Source organism: Ranitomeya imitator, chromosome 3 (genome assembly GCF_032444005.1).
Source record: "Ranitomeya imitator isolate aRanImi1 chromosome 3, aRanImi1.pri, whole genome shotgun sequence".
NCBI lineage: Eukaryota > Metazoa > Chordata > Amphibia > Anura > Dendrobatidae > Ranitomeya > Ranitomeya imitator.
Genome location: NC_091284.1, coordinates 575,583,103 through 575,603,103, shown reverse-complemented (window position 1 = coordinate 575,603,103; position 20,001 = coordinate 575,583,103). Strand labels below are relative to the sequence as shown.

General features: G+C 44.1%; 1 protein-coding gene across 2 annotated transcripts in view; it reads left to right on the top strand.

Annotated features, from left to right (window-relative positions):
- Window positions 1-20,001, top strand: part of NALCN (sodium leak channel, non-selective) — a 1,007,092-nt gene that overhangs the window by 769,765 nt on the left and 217,326 nt on the right. For both annotated transcript variants that reach the window (XM_069757980.1, XM_069757979.1), the window contains exon 16: window positions 7,301-7,437. In XM_069757980.1, the coding sequence (XP_069614081.1) occupies window positions 7,301-7,437 (137 nt within the window). The remainder of the gene's footprint in view (window positions 1-7,300; window positions 7,438-20,001) is intronic.

Here is a 20,001-nt window from a genome sequence, read left to right as displayed (position 1 = left end):
GCATAGTAATAGTAAGTGGGTTTAGGAATTGGTTACTGCACAGCCCAGCTACTGTATGTAATGGTGGTTTCTAGAACTAAAATCTGTGAATTGGTTAGTTATTAGAGCTGGCTACAATACATGCGGTATAGTAGTTTTCCATGACAGATGTCATTATACAGGTAGTTAGACTGTCGCTACCCCTATATTATGGTTTAGTTTCCGCATTCTCCATTATAGGATCCTCATTGCAGGATGTTTAGCGGCTGTTATTTAGCTGTAGTTACCGTATATCGATCATAATTTGGTAGTGTTGCATTGTTAAAATTAATATGTTGTAGCCCTGGAATTTTGTTGCTCATATGCACAGTCTTTCCATAGCATGCAGAACTGGTTGATGACTTTATTAGGCATAGGTGATGGGGGTCGAGTCCATTCAAGGTGTCAAATGGCCTCGCTGGTGGCGGATTAGGAGTCAGGTGGAAGTTGCAGACAAGTTAAGGTGGACTCATTTTAACTAATAGAGGATGTAAAACCTCATGGTGGTGAGCAGGCTCGGCTTTGGTGGCCAGCTTCAAGGATGTTGTAATAGTAACATCAATCAGGGGCGGGCATAGTGGTTAAGCACAGGAGTGAGGATAATAGGGTCATTGGTGCCTGAAAGTTTACTGGCTCTGCTTGAATGGCAAGCCAGTGCGTGCCGCCCCTTTATGGTTGTCTGTCCTGGTGCTGTATGTCAGACAGCTGGGGATATCACAGTACTTGTGAATCCCAATGTACTAGCACTTCACCTGACTCCTACTGTGATTATTTAATCCTGTGATTTGAATAAAAGCTGTGGCCATTTTGACAACCAAAATAATGTGTTTTGTGTATTTATTTTAGTACCTAGGTTTACAGTAGTTATGGTGGTTTTAAGATGGAGTGGGGTCCGTCCCATATCCAAAAGTCAAGCCTTAGGAGGGGAAAACTGGTGAAAAATGCAGAGTACAAGTAATAGTGCTATTTCTCATATACAAACACATGACGGTTTATTCTGAAAAGTCATCTGAAATTAAAAGTAAGCTTTAAGTAACACTAGCTGAAATGTTTCTAATTTTAGCTGAGAGCTTTCAAGGGTAGCGTTATATTAATAATTCAGCTGTAGTCAGAGCCAAAACCTACAAACCTGGCACCGCTTTTCAAACTGACCTATTTACCTTTTTTTTTTTTATGTAATAATTTTTTTAGTTTCAAATACTTTTATTTATTTTTATTAAAGAAGAAGCCTCAGCGTTTTTTTTTATTCTGTAATCCATCCTAATTAATTATGTAATGGTTTGTAAATGTAATAAAATGCTGACCAATTGCCATTTCATTGGTTTACTGCCCCATTACAGTCCTCTTCTAGCCCACGTGACCTTTCTGCAACTTTCCTAACTTCCACAGCTTTCCCAGTGTAAATCCAAGAGTCTCAGAATGAGGCTTCATAAACACATCGAGAAAGTGACTTTTGGTCCACAGGCAAACCCCTGTGTGAGTCAGATAGCTGCACTGTAAACCCTGTAAACATAATTAGGACAGATTACACAATACAAATTTTGCTACGGTTCTAATATTGCATCTCTGTACAGATTTTTCCGTTTTCCCCAGAGGAACTTGAAATCTAATTTTTACCACATATAGTGGCCGACATACAGTATAGAAGGGCAAAAAACTTTTAGTATTACAGAGCTAACCGTTGAGACAATGTTTCTTGGACCAGGATTAGACAAATGTATTCAAAATCTTAATTTTTCATCCAGAAAAAAAACCTAATTTTTTATCAGTATTATTGCCTTCCATGTGCAATCCAAATAGCTATATGGTCATTTTTTCCATCCTAATACAATCCATATTTCTGTTTTTTGCAGCTGTATAAAATCCTATTCCATTCATTTTTACAAGCAATTTAATAAATAATTAAAGGGAAATAGTTTGCTGTGTTAAGTAAATGTAATGAAAAATGTATAGCGTATAGATGAAAACCCAAATGGGATTTTTTCTCACACCTTTTGACTCACAATCGGCAGGTCTGATCCACAAAATGGATCAAAGTAGTGCATGCTGCAATTTTTTTGCACATGGAACATCAGCCATAAAGTAAATTAAATTTAATTTTACAAATAGTTATGGTTGATTTTTTGCATAAAGTATAAATAAATATAGTAACATGTCTTAGTAAACATAATCAGCTAATATTGTTTGGTATGAACATTCATATATAATTCCATGCAGCAAATATGGATATAAGGTAGAACAGCATAATGCCTAGTGACTATCTCCATTATTGCTGTAGTCAAAGTATAGAAAATGCTCTGCAGAATGCCTGAACCATCAAGGCTTAAAAAAGTGAAGGTGGAGGTTGTAGTTGTACTCAGGTCCTGTGTCCGGAGGGGTGGCAAAAAGGGCACTTTGGACAATAATATGGACATTTTCCAGACACGACTCATTATACTGATCACAGCAGCCCTGAAAATAACAAAAATATGCAACAAAAACCCATGTAAAGAATACACTGTAAAAATACTTTTTCCTTCCAACACATCAGGATTTCCAGCAGAATTTTCTAATGCTAAACCTGAGCATGGGCACATAGCCTTAGTCCGTCCCTGTTCTGTGTCCTGCCCCTACCATTATTGCCCCTACCATTCATTATAAGTTAGCATCACTATGAGTTAGGGGTTGGGAGAAGACATTATCATCGTCATATAATAAAATGGGGGTGGGGTGGGAGAGTATGCTATCAGGTACTTAGCAAAATTTGGACCTTGCCCCTACCTACATGTTGGTGAGATGTATGGGTCCTCATAGCGTTCAAAATCTTATAAAAACATACGTATTCATCGCCCAGATTAGGATGTCCCCATCCTGACCCTTTCCTGGTATAATGTTCTCCATCCTGGGCCTTCTTCCAGTAATAATGTCCTCCATCATTTACTTCTTAGGATGTTCTCAATCTATCCACCTTCTTGGTATAATATCCCTCACCCTGGTACCCTTTCTGATGTAATTTCCCCCATATATGATTCCTTCCTATGATGTCTCCCAACTTGGGATTCTTCTTAGTATAATGTCCTCCATCCAGTTACAATGTGCCCCATCCTGATCCACTTCATGGGTGAATGTGCCCTATCCTGGTCTAGGAGAGTCACCTCGGCATGTCAGGCTTGACATGTTGCTCTACGCAAGAAGGAACGTTACCCCTTAGATCCCGGTCAGACGCCTCTCACGCAGCTAAATCAGATCTCACATTTTGCACTGATGAGGGTCAGTACTCAAAAACAGTGTCTGCAAATTGAGATTTTGGTTTTGGCTTTTATCCTAAGCCATGTGACAAGGCTCGTTAGAGAGTCGGCATTGACTTTTAGGTTTGCCACTTCCTTTAGGTGGCACTAGAGTTCTAGTCCTCTTTCTCTCTGAAGAGACAATTTGCATATTTCCCAGAGGAGACTTGTGGATTAAAAGTCTACTCACCTCGGCATGTCGGGTTTGACGTGTCGCTCTCCACAAGGAGGATCTATAATAGTATGAGCATGCATGCCTAAACTGATTTTTCTTTACTATACATCAGCCAAAGACCCTGGTTCTATGTGCACATTAGTATGCTGTGTCAGTTGGACCAGGCTCTGCAAACTTCTTTGGCCGTCACTCAAATGTTGGTATTGTATGCGCCTATGTCTTTTAAAAGACCCCCTTGTGAAGAGTATTGGAGATATAATTTCATGTCAATCATTTATGTCCTATTTGGCAGGGGATTATAAAATCCTCTTCCTATGTGCAGCTGTAACAGGACACCAGGTGGTCAAGCCTCAAAAGGCTGCAAGTGACAGATCTCACACCTTGAGCCAGCTAAGCTCAGAGCAAAATGTTTGCTTGCTAAATAGACACATATAGTCTAACTTCTTTGTTGAGTCAGCTATGATTTCATAAGGAGAATATGGACTTATCATACGTCCTGGTTACATACCAGTTTCATTATCGAGATCTCTGGACAGGACTCGATCCGTTCTAGCACCAAAGAGTTGGGTGATACATAGCATGGCTAGTAGGAACCAGATAGCAAAGATGTGTTTAGTCTCAACACATAGCAGGGGCCGGGCCGGATCCAATGGTGCCAAAACCTCCTCCCTAGGACCGTCCATTAGGAGTTATGACCCATCGTAACGTTTGGAGTTTTTAGCTGCTAGAGGCAAGGGGAATGAGATTTAGGTTTAGCCCAGAAGGCAGGAGGGGAGTGACCCAAAGGGAATAAAGGCTGGTTTACATTAGCCTTTACATGTGTCCTCTCTGTTTGTTATGGTTGTGGGTTTCTTCAGATGTGGGGGCCACATCAAATAACGTGCTGTGAAGGACCTAGGAACCAGCTGGCAGCCCATGCCCACTGTGGTCTAACATCAAACCGTTAATTGATATGATTGATCTGCTTATATATTTTGTCCTACCACTATTGTATTTGCATATCTGATCATTGTATATGTATAACCATTGTGTATATTGTGTATTGTCTAGTGTGCTCTTAAGGCGATTAAATATATAATTTATTCTTGGGCTGATCTTTTATCTCTATCCACATGTCTATTTCTTGGTTTAACTTTCCATGCTACTGGGGCTAGTTTCTGGCCCGATATAATCCCTTTAACGGACCGGGTTTATATCTAACAAGGAACTGGTGGTAGTCCTATGTGACTGACCAGGCACTCTTTCACTGGTGCTAGTGAAAGGGTCCTCTCAGCTTGTCAGGTTAGGGTTGTGAGCAAGTGTGGTGCCTTGCCAGTGACTGCGTGAGCCACATCCTCTTACTCCCCATGCCTCCCTGGGCCCATGTGGTCAAGGGGTGTCTGTGTAAAACTGTTCAAAGCTGATTTTACGTGTCCCCAGGTAGTGCATTGGTGAAAGTGGGGAGACTGCATTTTGTGATCCTTCTGTAGCAGAAGTGATGGGGTGGCGAGGTGAGGGTTCAACACACCTCTTATAGGGGTTTTCCACAAAGTTCATTTTAATCAATAGATGTTGGAATAATAATAATTTCCACAACTGGATGTGTTAAAAAATGCTCCTGAGCTGAGATAATCTTATAAATGTGCCCCTGCTGTGTACTGTGTCATGGCTGTCTGACCGTGCAGGTACATGGTTTGATCATACCACAGGTCCTAGGCAGGGGAGAACAAAAATAGTATACAGATAATACTACATGGGCTCGGGGGCATGACAAAACATGGCAATGCCAGCTTGTCTAATTCTTGACAAGTTGTGGCATACTCTACATTACAATTCTTACACCAATCTATGACTGGAGTAAGATTTGTGGCATGTCGCACATAGGGGCTGGACACTTTTAAGGCTCACATGCGCCTTTTAATTAATCAAGCTCCTCTTACTTCACCACGCACCCAAGACTGATGTGAACAACATTGGTCTTGATAAGTCAGGGCTTTTGTCAGTTCTAGATTGACATCACTCAAGCTTTTACTCAATCAGTAACTCTGCACGGACCATGCAGCCAAGCTCACTTAGTGTCATTGCTGACTCTCATTGTCTCCTTAGTTCTGTGGCTGCTTCTTGGAACTGTAATGCATTATGCAGACAAGAGCCAGCAAAAAGAGCCTTCAACGTGAGCACGTATTGACTCTTGCAGTGTCCATGCTGAGGTGCAGAGAGTTGATTTATGCCCAGGCAGCGCTCTCTTGAAGGCAGTCAATCAAGATATGAGTGCAAATTGAGGAGACATAGCTGTGGACTGAGCCCTTGGCCACACCAATGGTGCACCGAAGCCCACTACCCCTTCATACTTTTATAAGCAGTTTAATTAGCATTGAATGTGAAGAGTTTAGTTGTTTTCTATGCTTAATCAAAATGGCCAGATTGACAAACTTCTGTTTAGGCCGGTTTCACACGTCATTGGTTCCGGTACGTGTGGTGACAGTTTCCTCACGTACCGGAGACACTGACTCCCGTAGACACATTAAAATAAATGTGTCTCTGCACATGTCAGCGTGTTTTCACGGACCGTGTGTCCGTTTCCAAAACACAGAGACATGTCAGTGTTCGTGGGAGCGCACGGATCACACGTACCCATTAAAGTCAGTGGGTCCGTGTAAACACATACCGCACACGGATGCTGTCCGTGTGCCATCCGCGTGCCGCCTGAGGACCACACGAAACAGCGCTACAGTAAGTGCTGTCCCCTGTGTGTGGTGCTGAAGCCACCATTCATCCCTTCTGTCCTGCTCGGCTGAAAGCAGCGCTCGCAGGAGAGAAGGGATGAAAGATCAAGGTTTTTTTTTGTTTAAATTAAAGTTTGGGGTCACCTCCCACCTCCCATCCCTCCCCACCTCCCTTGCGCCCACCCGCTTGCAGAGAAATACTCACCCAGCTCCCGTGACGCCTCCTCTCAGAGCCGGCAGCTCGTCCTGTGTGAGGGATGAATGCCGACTTCAGCACCACACGCAAGGGACAGCGCAGTCTCTCCTGCACGGTCCGTGTGGTCCTCAGGCGGCACACGGGCGGCACACGGCTGCCGCACATGTGCCACACTGATGTGCCACATGAGCACATGGACACGGATAACTCTGGTACCGATTTCTCCGGGACCGGAATTATCTGGACATGTGAGACTGGCCTTAGGCTGTGTTCACACGTTGTATTTTTGCAGCATTTTTTCCTGCAGGCAAAACCTACTCTCTTGGCAGTAAAGAGGCTGCTTATAAAAGGCATTGGTTCATTTATGTTGCTTTTTTTGTAGATTGTACGTGTCATATATTTACAGTATTAAAAAAAATAGTTTTACTTACCAAAAACACAGCAAAATGCATGGTTGTGGTTTTTGTTACTTACTGTGTTGTAAGAATGTCTTTTTGATATATGAGGTATTTAGGACTGAATCATTTACATACATGCCTTATTTAATTCTAAAGGCCACAGTAGTAGTTTGGAACAAAGAAAATGTATATTGTTGGACGACATATGGGGAAAAAAACAGTCTAGGGGGCAAAATATATAAATTTAGTTTAGAACACAAACCACACAAGAATTATCTTCAAATTGCATATCTAAACATCTAGTAATGGTTTTTCAACAGCCATCTATTTAAATAAACCACAAACACATATTGTGAACTCAGTGAATAGTGCATGACATTTTGAAATAAATGCAGTATTTTATTGGCAATGTCCTTTTATTCTAGCACTGTAATCATTCGTAATAGATTTCTAGTGTAGGCCGAAGAAAGCAATGTTCCTATGCTGCCATCTGCTGGCTGTTGTGGTCTCTGCTTCAGCATTTTTCATTTCTGTCTGTTTAGTTGAAACAAAGTGAAGCAAATGCTGACACCAAAGAAAAACTACCCCTGCGTCTACGGATCTTTGAAAAATTCCCCAACAGACCTCAAATGGTGAAGATCTCCAAATTGCCTTCAGATTTTACTGTCCCAAAAATAAGGTATTTTTTTTTTCTTATTCAATTAATTTTATTCATTATTCTGCATCTTAGCCATCAATCCGGTGATATCCGCATTCAAGGTACTCCCAAATTACAAATTATTCAGATTGTTGATATTTTTCAATTGTAGTTCTCAAGTCCTCAGACAGATCTCTTCTCCTCATTCTATTCTCCATGCTTAGTGAGGCACACACAATGCAAAGATTGAGACAACTTGTTCTGTCCTCACTAGCTGAGGCAGGCTCATACGTAGCTATACAGTCAGCTAAACCGCTATACCGGGGTCCAATAAGGAGACTGTGGTTGAGTCTGTGCTTTATTAAACGTAGTGGTATATTGATGCGGTGAAACTGTGAACAATGATATACATAGAATCAGTGCATGGCATAGAACAGATACATAATACACATGATATACATTATGCATAACATTTAGAAAGCTAGTGACTAAACTGGGAGTACAACTGGTTAAACTAAGCTAATATAGAGCAGGAATATCTATATGAAGCATAAAGACATACCGGCAATGCAATCGCAAGGGGGATGAAGTGAAGCGTCTTTCCTTGAAGGCAAACTGAAGAAAGTGAAAGGAAAAATGGAGGGAAATGGAGGCTGAGCTACCATAATGCATTGCAAAGGAGGAGGAGAATCAGACATGGATAATGCAAAAACAAGATTGAACTGCCAACATAACTCTGACCGCTAGAGGGAGCCAAAGCGTCACAGATGAATAAAGGCATGAATATATCAATACTGTATACTGAGGAAACTGCAATTATGCAAGCAAATAATCAGGGTAACAATATTAGATGGCGGAGACAGAACACTCCCCGTCTGGCATCAACGGATGTCACTACTCCTTTCTTCCGAAGGCAACAATAGGACCAGTTCAGATACCGGTCTGGAAAATGTCTTAGGTTCATTCCCTTTGGTCATCCTTAGCTCAACTTTGCGGACGTTGCCGTCCTTGCTCGGGAACGTTGCAGTAACTAGACCAAGTGGCCACTGGTTCCGGTGATCTGTCTTTCACAAGAACAAGGTCACCTATGTTCAGATTAGGTTTAGTAGATTGCCACTTCGTCCGTGGCTGCAGGGTAGACAAATATTGTTTGCGCCACCTGTCCCAGAAAGTATTTGCAAGACTTTGTACCTGTCTCCATTGGCGCTTGTAGAGGTCCTTCGCGTCGAATCCTCCTGGAGGGGCACTGGACAGTCCTGTTTTCTGGGTAAGTAAAGTAGCTGGAGTCAATAACAAAGGCTCCTCAGTGTCGTTAGGAACTGGAACCAGGGGTCTTGCGTTAATTATAGCTGCAGCTTCAGCCATGAAGGTGATGAGACTTTCGTGGGTGAGTCTCGCTGCTCCTTCTTGAAGAAGAGTGGAGTCAAGAATTCTCCGTACTAGACCAATCATTCGTTCCCAAGATCCTCCCATATGTGAAGAGTGAGGTGGGTTGAATGACCATGTGCAGCCTTGGTCACTGAGGAACCTCTCGAGAGTCTTATAGTTTAGATTTGAGGGTATTCCTAATTCCTTTGCTGCACCAACGAAGTTAGTACCTCTGTCTGAACGTATGTGCTTGATAGGACCACGGATGGCCATAAAACGTCTTAAGGCATTGATGAAGCTTGACGTGTCAAGGGACTCGATGACCTCTATGTGGACGGCTCTGATTGACATGCAAGTGAACATGACTGCCCAACGTTTACTATTGGCTTGGCCGCCTCTCGTACGACGTGTAACAACTGACCAAGGCCCAAACACATCGAGACCAACGCTAGTAAAGGGAGGGTCTGGGCTGAGTCTATCTGCTGGTAGGTCAGCCATCTTTTGGGTTTGAGTTGAACCACGAAGCTTACGGCAGGTAACACATTTGTAGATGACACTACTGATGAGTCTTTTTGCACCGATGATCCACAAGCCAGCAGATCTGATGGCTCCTTCTGTAAATAGTCTTCCTTGGTGCTTGACCAGATTGTGGTAATGTTGTACGATTAGGTAGGCAACATGACATTTTCCGGGAAGTATAAGAGGGAATTTCTCCACAAACTCCATCTCAGCTTCTTTGAGTCGGCCTCCTACCCTCAGCAGGCCGTTGTTGTCGATGAATGGGTCGAGTTTTCTCAATACGCTGCTCGCTGGTATTGGAGCTTTGTTAGTAAGACATTGGATTTCTGCCAAGTAGGTTTCTCTTTGAACAGTGAGGATGATGTGATTTCTAGAGAACTCTAAGTCGGAGGTAACGTAGGTATTTTTACAAAGATGCCAACCTTTACATTTTTCTGTGCCACAAGTTCTGGTAGCCATGAATGAGCGAGCTATATGTGTCAGGCAGGTAATGGCTCGAGTAAGTGACTTCCAACTTGAGAATCTGTCGAACCTGCAAGATCCAAGCTGGATAACAGAGGTCATTGTATGTAGTGTAGACACCTGAGGGCGGATTTCAGCATCTGAGTCCTCTCCTACAAGTTCGAAGGTGTCTGGAAAACATTCCTCAATGTACAATAGTTTTGGTCCAGAGAGCCACGTTGTGCTTCCTAGTCGACTTGCGTCAACTGCTCTAGTTGCATGATCTGCGGGATTCTGGTCTGTGGGTATGTAATGCCACTGCTGTGGGTGAACTGATCTCCTGATTCGTAGCACTCTGTTATTGACATAAACGTAGAATCGCCTGGTTTCGTTGTGGATATATCCCAGGACTACTTTGCTGTCTGAGTAGAACTTGGCTTGTGTCAGGTCGATATCCATTTCGGATGCGATGAACTCCGCTAACTCAACGGCTAAGACTGCGGCACAAAGCTCTAACCTGGGTATAGTGTGCTCTGGTTGTGGTGCGAGTTTGGCCTTTCCCATGACGAAACCAATGTGGCACTGACATTTGGAGTCTACAGTTTTGAGGTAGGCAACAGCGGCAATTGCTTTGACAGAAGCATCTGCAAATACGTACAGTCTTTGGCTCTGTATCTCAGTAGATGGCACAGGGGTGTATGGTCTTGGCATATGCAAGTTGGAGAGTGCCGCTAACGAGTTCTTCCACTCTTCCCACTGGATCCTCTTATCAGGTGGCAGAGGTGCATCCCAGTCAGATGTTTCCCTAGTTAAGTCTCTTAGTAGGGCCTTGCCTTGTATAGTAACAGGAGCTGCGAAACCCAAGGGGTCGTACAGACTGTTGATGGTAGACAGGACGCCTCTACGTGTGAAAGGCCTTTCTTCCTGGCTGACCTGAAAGGTGAAAGTGTCTGATTGTAGATTCCAGAGAAGCCCGAGGCTGCGTTGCATTGGTGCGGGGTCTGACCCCAGGTCCAGGTCTCTGAGACCATTACATAGGTCTTGAGAAGGGAACGCTTCCATGAGTTCTTGGCTGTTTGAGGCTATTTTATGAAGCCTAAGGTTCGAGTAGGCAAGCATGTCCTGAGCTCTCCTGAGAAGACTGATGGCAGTCTCATTTGAAGGCATGGCTTTTAGACAGTCGTCGACATAAAAGTCCTTTTCTATGAATTGTCTGACATCTGCTCCGTATTCTGGTTCTCCTTCCTGAGCTGACCTTTTGATTCCGTAAATGGCGACTGCAGGTGAAGGACTGTTGCCAAAGATGTGCACTCTCATGCGATACTCTGTGACTTCTTTAGTAGGATCATTGTCTCTGTACCAGAAGAATCTTAGGAAGTTCCTGTCTCTCTCTCTCACAAGGAAACAATGGAACATTTGCTGGATGTCAGCGATGAAGGCAATGGAATCCTTACGGAAGCGCATAAGTACACCCAGTAGTTTGTTATTGAGGTCTGGTCCTGTCAGCAGAACGTCATTCAGGGAGACATCATTAAACTTAGCACTGGAATCAAACACGACTCTGATCTGGCCTGGTTTTTTAGGGTGGTATACTCCGAACATGGGTAGGAACCAGCATTCTTCAGAGTCTTTGAGAGTGGGAGCTAGTTCTGCGTGACGGTTTTCAAAAATCTTTGACATGAAGGAGAAAAAGTGATCTTTCATCTCTGGTTTCTTTTGCAGATTACGAATGAGAGAAGAGAAACGTTGTAATGCCTGATTTCTGTTGTTCGGTAGACGTGGTCTGTGGGTTTTGAAGGGAAGAGGTGCGACCCAGCTGTTGGTCTCATCTTTAACGAGTCCCTTGTCCATTACCGCTAAGAACAACTTGTCCTCTACCGACATTGTCACTTGGTTGTCCTGCTTAGTTCTCTGGAAGACTGTGCACCCTAACTGATCCTCATAGCTTCCCGACACTATACTGCTGTCGTGAGTAAAGTCTATTAGATGGTTGGGCATTTGGATGCTGTGTGGCAGTTCCCTGACATGGAACTCATTGTTACAAGGTTGAAACAGAGATGGACGTCCTTTCTCCAATGTATTTGTCAGCATGCTTGTCACAGAAGATGGGGCGTGCATGCGTCCCAAGCATACGTTGCCAATTATGACCCATCCTAGGTCTAGCCTTTGGGCATAGGGAGCATTGTGAAGTCCATTGATATGACGTCTCACTTTATGAACCTGTAGGATATCTCTCCCCAACAGCAGAATTATCTGGGCCTGATGGTCGAGTTCCGGTATGAGGTGTGCTATTTGTTTTAAGTGAGCGTGATGGATTGCTACATCTGGCGTAGGGATTTCAGATCTGTTGTCTGGGATCTGGTTACATTCGATGATCGTAGGTAGCGGTAGGCAGAATTGTCCGTCTAAAGACTCGATCTGGTAGTCAGTAGCTTTCCTGCCTGCTGTTGTCACAGTACCTGCACACGTCTTTAAGGAGTAGGGAGTGCTTGGCCCTTTGATGTTGAATAGGTCAAAGAACGTTGATCTAGCCAAGGATCGATTACTTTGGTCATCTAAGATAGCATACAGTCTTACAGCTTGGTCTCTATGGCCCTTCGGGTATACTTTGACGAGGCATATTTTTGAACAAGACCTACTGTCTATTGTCCCTTTGCAGACCTCGGTGCATTGTGAAGTGATCTCTGGCGTAGCTGTATCAGTGTTCCTTTCCTCCCCGCCATGCTCACTGTCAGCTGGCGTGTTTTGTGTACTCCATGGAGCTGGGCCAGGGTGTAGAGCGGTGTTATGATCTGTGGTGCCACATTCTGTGCATTTTACACTGACCTTGCAATCCTTGGCGAGATGAGCTGTGGACGAGCAGCACTTGTAGCAGATACCGTTTTCTTTCAGGAAGCTTCTGCGATCTGGCATAGATTTTCCTCTGAAGGCTCTGCATTTCAGGAGAGGATGAGGCTTCTGATGAAGTGGGCACTGCTTGTCAGGGTCCTGCACCTTTGTCTCTGATTGGGAGCAGCCAGCAGACCTGTAATTAGAATCTGAAGAAGAAACATAAGTCTTGTGTACTGCCACAGATGTTCTGCGTGGATTTGCAGGTGGTGATGGTGTGGCATATGGTATTGCAAAGTCAAAGCTGGGATCGTTTCTAATTCTAGCTTGTTGGTGTATGAAGTCTACAAAAACGGAGAAAGGAGGGAATGGAACACTGTGTTTGTATTTGTACGTGGAACCATGTGTGAGCCACCTCTCCTGTAGATTGTAGGGCAACTTCTGGACTACAGGGTTAACACCTCTGGCTGTGTCGAGAAATGCAAGTCCCTGTAGGTCGTCCTCGTATTTGGCAACTTGGACTTCCTTTAGCAAGTCGCTTAGCTCTCTAAGTTTCTGGAGACCTTTGTTAGATATTTTAGGAAAGTCATCGATTCTTTTGAACAAAGCTCTTTCTATTACTTCTGCTGAGCCGTAACACTCATCCAGCCTTTTCCAGATCTCTTTGAGGCCAGTCTCAGGGCGGTTTTTATTAATGTCTCTGATCCTTACTGCGTGTTTGACTGACTCTTCTCCCAGGTATTTGACTAACAGGTCTATCTCTTCCCTGTGTTGTAGCCCCAAGTCTCTAATGACATTTTGGAAGGAAGCTTTCCAAGCTCTGTAACCTTCAGCTCGGTCAGTGAATTTCATGAGTCCCTTGGCAACCAGTTCACGTCGTGTGAAGAACTTGGCAAATTCTGTCGTGGACCGGTTGTCAGCAGAGTATACTGGTGATGGGTCGCCCTGATAGTGATGTGAGGTGCGTTCGTACCTGTTAGTGTCCTCATGGTGGCGCCAGCCGGTGTCGTATTGCTTCGGTCTGACGTAAGGTGTGTCAGCAGGGTGATTCACGTTGGTTACCTGATGAGGGGCAGGGTAGTCATTAGCAGAGTTATTTTGCCTCACATTTTCGAGTTTGTTTCTGTCCTGAGCCTCATGACGACTCTCGCTCACTTCGCTGGAGGTGTCGTATTCTGGTTTTGGTACTGGTTCAGGGTTATAGTTTGGATCAGGAAGTTCATTAACATACTGAGATGTGCGTTGTGGTGAGTCTTGCAGTGGGAACTCCAGACTCGACATACTGATTTGGCTATGCAGCTTTGGATTTTGCGCGGCTTCTAGCGATTCTGCTTCGGCGAGGGCTGCGGCAGCTTCCCTTTTTGCTGCTAGGCTTTCTAAGGCGGCATCCACGCATGCCTTCTCTAACTGCGTTCTTCTCTCTTGGTCGGCTCTCTCTAACTGCATTCTTCTCTCTTGCTCGTCTCTCTCTAAGCGTGACCTTCTCTCTTGCTCGTCTCTCTCTAAGCGCAACCTTCTCTCTTGCTCGTCTCTCTCTAAGAGTGACCTTCTCTCTTCGTCATCTAGGCGTGCTTTTTCTAATTTAAGTTGCATCTCTTGGTCAGCAAAGCTCGCTCGTATTTTGGCGGCTTCAGCATTTGCGCGGGCAATGGCGACCGCGCTGCTGATGGATGTTGTCTTTGAGGAGACGGAAGTAACAGATCTTGTCCTATGTGATTTGTGAGACATGGTGTCTTGGGAAAGTGCTTGGCTGTGCAGAGATTGCTGCAGCTGTATTCAGTCTCTGTGTAGCCGGTGACTTGAATCCCACTAGTTGGATGGTTGCCGTTTCACTGTTCTGTCCTCACTAGCTGAGGCAGGCTCATACGTAGCTATACAGTCAGCTAAACCGCTATACCGGGGTCCAATAAGGAGACTGTGGTTGAGTCTGTGCTTTATTAAACGTAGTGGTATATTGATGCGGTGAAACTGTGAACAATGATATACATAGAATCAGTGCATGGCATAGAACAGATACATAATACACATGATATACATTATGCATAACATTTAGAAAGCTAGTGACTAAACTGGGAGTACAACTGGTTAAACTAAGCTAATATAGAGCAGGAATATCTATATGAAGCATAAAGACATACCGGCAATGCAATCGCAAGGGGGATGAAGTGAAGCGTCTTTCCTTGAAGGCAAACTGAAGAAAGTGAAAGGAAAAATGGAGGGAAATGGAGGCTGAGCTACCATAATGCATTGCAAAGGAGGAGGAGAATCAGACATGGATAATACAAAAACAAGATTGAACTGCCAACATAACTCTGACCGCTAGAGGGAGCCAAAGCGTCACAGATGAATAAAGGCATGAATATATCAATACTGTATACTGAGGAAACTGCAATTATGCAAGCAAATAATCAGGGTAACAATATTAGATGGCGGAGACAGAACACAACTTCTCCCCTTTTTATCAGGTTTCAGGTGTGATTTTCATATTACCCACACCTGTTACTTGCCACATGTGAGTTTGAATGAGCATCACATGCTTGAAACAAGACTAAATCCCCAGATCTACGTCCTTCTAAAGAACCTAATAACTGTAAGATACAATATTGTTATGCTCTAGGAAGACATCCAGGCCTCTCTTGTACCCCTCGACTGAGTTCGCCATCACCACCTCCTCAGGCAAGGAATTCCAGTTTCCCTCTGCCCTAATAGTAAAGAATCCTCTTCTATGTTGGTGGAAAAACCTTCTCTTCTCCAGACACAGAGAATGCCCCCTTGTGACAGTCACCTTCCTTGGTATAAACAGATCCTCGGAGAGATATTTGTATTGTCCCCTTATGTACTTATACATGGTTATCAGTTCGCCCCTCAGTCGTCTTTTTTCTAGACTAAATAATCCTAGCTTTGCTAATCTCTCTGGGTTTTGTAGTTCCCCCATCCCCTTTACTAGTTTTGTTGCCCTCCTTTGTACTCACTCTAGTTCCATTATATCCTTCCTGAGCACCGATGCCCAAAACCGTACACAGTACTCCATGTGCGGTCTAACCAGGGATTTGTACAGAGGCAGTATAATTCTCTCTTCATGTGTATCCAGACCTCTTTTAATGCACCCCATGATCCTGTTTGCCTTGGCAGCTGCTGCCTGGCACTGGCTGCTCCAGGTAAGTTTATCATTAACTAGGATCCCCAAGTCCTTCTCCCTGTCAGATTTACCCAGTGGTTTCCTGTTCAGTGTGTAATGATGATATTGATTCCTTCTTCCCATGTGTATAACATTACATTTATCATTGTTAAACCGCATCTGCCACCTTTCGGCCCAAGTTTCCAATTTATCCCGATTCATCTGTAGCAGAATACTATCTTCTCTTGTATTGACTGCTTTACATATTTTTGTATCATCTGCAAATATCGATATTTTACTGTGTAAACATCCTACCAGATCGTTAATAAATATGTTGAAGAGAATAGATTTAAAATAGATTTATCTATTTTAATCTTATTTAGCCGGTTTCGCACCTCTTCTTGGGTGAGATTCGTGACCCTTAGGCTATGTGCACACGATGCAGATCTGCAGCGCATTTTTCCGCGCAGAAACGCTGCAGATCCGCACTGTGATTTACAGTACAATGTAAATCAATGTGAAAAAAAAGCTGTGTGTGAAAAATCCGCGCTGAAACGCTGCAGATTTAAAAGAAGTGCATGTCACTTCTTTTGTGTGAATCTACAATGTTTATGCACCCTTCCATTATAGAAATCCGCAGTGGTAAAAACCGCAGAAAATCCGCACGAAATCCGCATCAATTCCGCATAAAAACCGCACAAAATCCGCATAAAATCAGCGGCAAATCTGCACCTGCGGATTCTGTCAGGAGATGCGGATTTTGTTCAGAAAATTCTGCACCCCATTTCGCAACGTGTGCACATAATAATAATAATAATAATTTTTTATTTATATAGCGCCAACATATTCCGCAGCGCTTTACAAATTATAGAGGGGACTTGTACAGACAATAGACATTACAGCATAACAGAAATACAGTTCAAAACAGATACCAGGAGGAATGAGGGCCCTGCTCGCAAGCTTACAAACTATGAGGAAAAGGGGAGACACGAGAGGTGGATGGTAACAATTGCTTTAGTTATTCGGACCGGCCATAGTGTAAGGATCGGGTGTTCATGTAAAGCTGCATGAACCAGTTAACTGCCTAAGTATGTATCAGTACAGACACAAAGGGCTATTAACTGCATAAAGTGAATGTATAATATAGGGTTTTCTTTGTCTCTCGGCATTTCACCTAACATTTCATTTTCCACCGTGAATACTGTGGAGAAGAAGGCGTTTAATATATTAGCTTTTTCCTCGTCATCTACAACCATTCTTTCCTCACAATTTTTTAAGGGGCTTACACTTTCACTTTTACTATTGATATAGTTGAAGAATAGTTTGGGATTAGTTTTACTCTCCTTAGCATTGTGCTTCTCTGTTTCCTTTTTGGCAGCTTTAACCCCTTCATGACCTTGGGATTTTCCGTTTTGCCGTGTTCGTTTTTCGCTCCCCTCCTTCCCTGAGCCATAACTTTTTTATTTTTCCGTCAATATGGCCATGTGAGGGCTTATTTTTTGCAAAACAAGTTGTACTTTTGAACGACATAATTGGTTTTAGCATGTTGGGTACTAGAAAACGGGAAAAAAATTCCAAGTTCGGTGAAATTGCAAAAAAAGTGCAATCCCACACTTGTTTTTTTGTTTGGCTTTTTTGCTAGATTCACTAAATGCTAAAACTGACCTGCCATTATGATTATCCAGGTCATTACGAGTTTATAGACACCTAACATGTCTAGGTTATTTTTTATCTAAGTGGTGAAAAAAAATTCCAAACTTTGCTAAAAAAAAAAAAAATATTGTGCCATTTCCGAATACCCGTAGGTTGGTTAAGGGCTTATTTTTTGCGTGCCAAGCTGGCGTTTCTAATTATACCATTTTGGTGCAGATACGTTCTTTTGATCGCCCGTTATTGCATTTCAATGCAATATTGCAGCGACCAAACAAACGTAATTCTGGCGTTTCAATTTTTTCTCTCTCTACGACGTTTAGCGATCAGGTTAATCCTTTCTTTTATTGATGGATCGGGTGATTCTAAACGTCTCGGTACCAAATATGTGTAGGTTTGATTTTTTTTATTGATTTATTTTGAATGGGGCGAAAGGGGGGAGATTTAAACTTTTATATTTTTTTCACATTTTTTTTAACTTTTGCCATGCTTCAATAGGAGGATAGAAGCTGGCACAACTCGATCGCCTCTGCTACATAGCAGCGATCATCAGATCGCTCCTATGTAGCTGAATTGCAGGTGTGCTATGAGTGCCGACCACAGGGTGGCGCTCACAGCTAGCCGGGATCAGTAACCATAGAGATCTCAAGGACCTCTATGGTTACTATGCCGAAGTATCGCTGACCCTCGATCATGTGACGGGGTCGGTGATGCGCTCATTTCCTGCCAGATGGCCGGAAGCGCCGGTTAAGTGCTCAATCAAGTGGGCTCTCCTCCATGTCAACTTCAACATCACAACTACTCCAGTCCTCAGAGTTGTCACCCCAATCGCACTTGCTTCCTCACAGCTCCCAAGTCTCCAGCTGCCCGTCTGAGCATCGGGTAACACAGATGTTTGAGTCTGCAGAGCTGTTTACTCATACTATAGCCTGGGAATCAGAGGTCTGCTCCAGAGATTCTGTGAATCCAGACGAGGAAATGATCTGCACTGATGCCCAAAATCTTGGTGAGTCGGATCCAGGCCCAGATGAAGAAGGTTCTGAGCATAATGTAGACCCTCGTTCCCAAACTGTAACTCCTGTTGGTGGAGACAATGAGGAAGATGATGATGAGACTGAGATACCTGATTGGAACGAAAACCTGACTTTTTGGTAAGGGCAGGAAGAGGTTGGCTCTGAGGACGACGGGTGTGAGAACACACAGGATGATGATGACGAGGTTGTAGACCTAACTTACTGTCAACCCACAGTCCACCAGTCCATGAGGTCAGGAGAGGAGGTGGAGGAGGATGCTAGTGACGAGTCTGACTATGAGGTTACGTTGCGCCTTCCTGGACAGAGACGGAGTACTGGAAGCACGTCAACAACTGCATCCTCAACCCCAACTGTGCCTCTGAGCAGAAGTCGTGGTGGCTCTTCAGGTCGCACGGACTCTAAGCGCCTTGCATAGCCTGGGCATTTTTTGACATCACAAAGGATGACCCAACTCATGTTGTCTGTAAGATTTGTCAACAAAACCTCAGTAGAGGCCAAAAAATGACTAGCTTGAGTACTTCATGCATGAACCGTTACATGGATATGAGGCATAAGTTGCAGTGGGAAGCTCACTGTGCTACAATGCGGCCTAGTGGGCAGAGTCAACCACCGTCTGCCCCATCAAGTGCATCCGCGTCCTCTTTATCCTCTGTGACTGTGGGGACAGCAGTCGCACATAGTTTTGGACACAGACCTTCCACCTCTTTACCCGCAACAGCCAGTGTGATTGGCAAGTCGTCAGGACATTTGCAAGTGGAAACACCTGCTGGTGTTGAGCGCTCTCCGACATCAACACCACATTTTGATCAAGGCAACATAACAACTCCATCAGCACCTTCCTCACAGACCAGCAGTTTGCCGGGGACACCCTACTCAACTCAGCACGGCAGCCAGCCCTCAGTCCCGCAGATGTGGACAAGTAAAAGACCATTTCCTCCTAGCCATGACAAAGCTAAGATGTTGAATTTCACCATCTGCAAGCTGTTGGCTACAGAAATGCTGCCTTTCCACCTGGTGGACACAGAGGATTTTCGAGACCTTATGTCCGTCGCAGTGCCTCAGTACCAGATGTCAACTACTTCTCAAAGAAAGCTGTGCCTGCGCTACACCAGCATGTCGCACACAACATCACTGCTTCTTTGAGAAACTCTGTGTGTGACAGGGTGCATTTCACCACAGACACTTGGACGAGTAGACATGGACAGGGGCGTTACATGTCGGTTACTGGGTAACTATGGCGACATCAGGAGAAGGGGCTGCTGTCCAAGTCTTGCCGTCCCCATGAGTTGCTCGTCAGTCCTCTGTATCTAGAAGTTCCTCCACTGCTTCTGCCTCCTCAACCTCCTCTCGGTCCTCCACCTGCACCCAAAGCTTGTCTGGTAATGCCACCCGCGTTCTAACTGCACAGAAGGAATCCTGCACACTTCCGGGGCTCAAGGGCATCAGGCAGTGTTTACATTGAAATGTCTGGGAAATGTGAGTCACACAGCTGAGGAGTTGTGGTCAGCTCTGGAGACTGAGTTCCATCAATGGTTGTCTCCACTCAACCTGCAGCCAGGGAAGGCCGTGTGCGACAATGCTGCAAACCTGGGTGCGGTCCTTTGCCGGCGCAATGTCACACACGTGCCTTGTATGGCTCACGTTTTG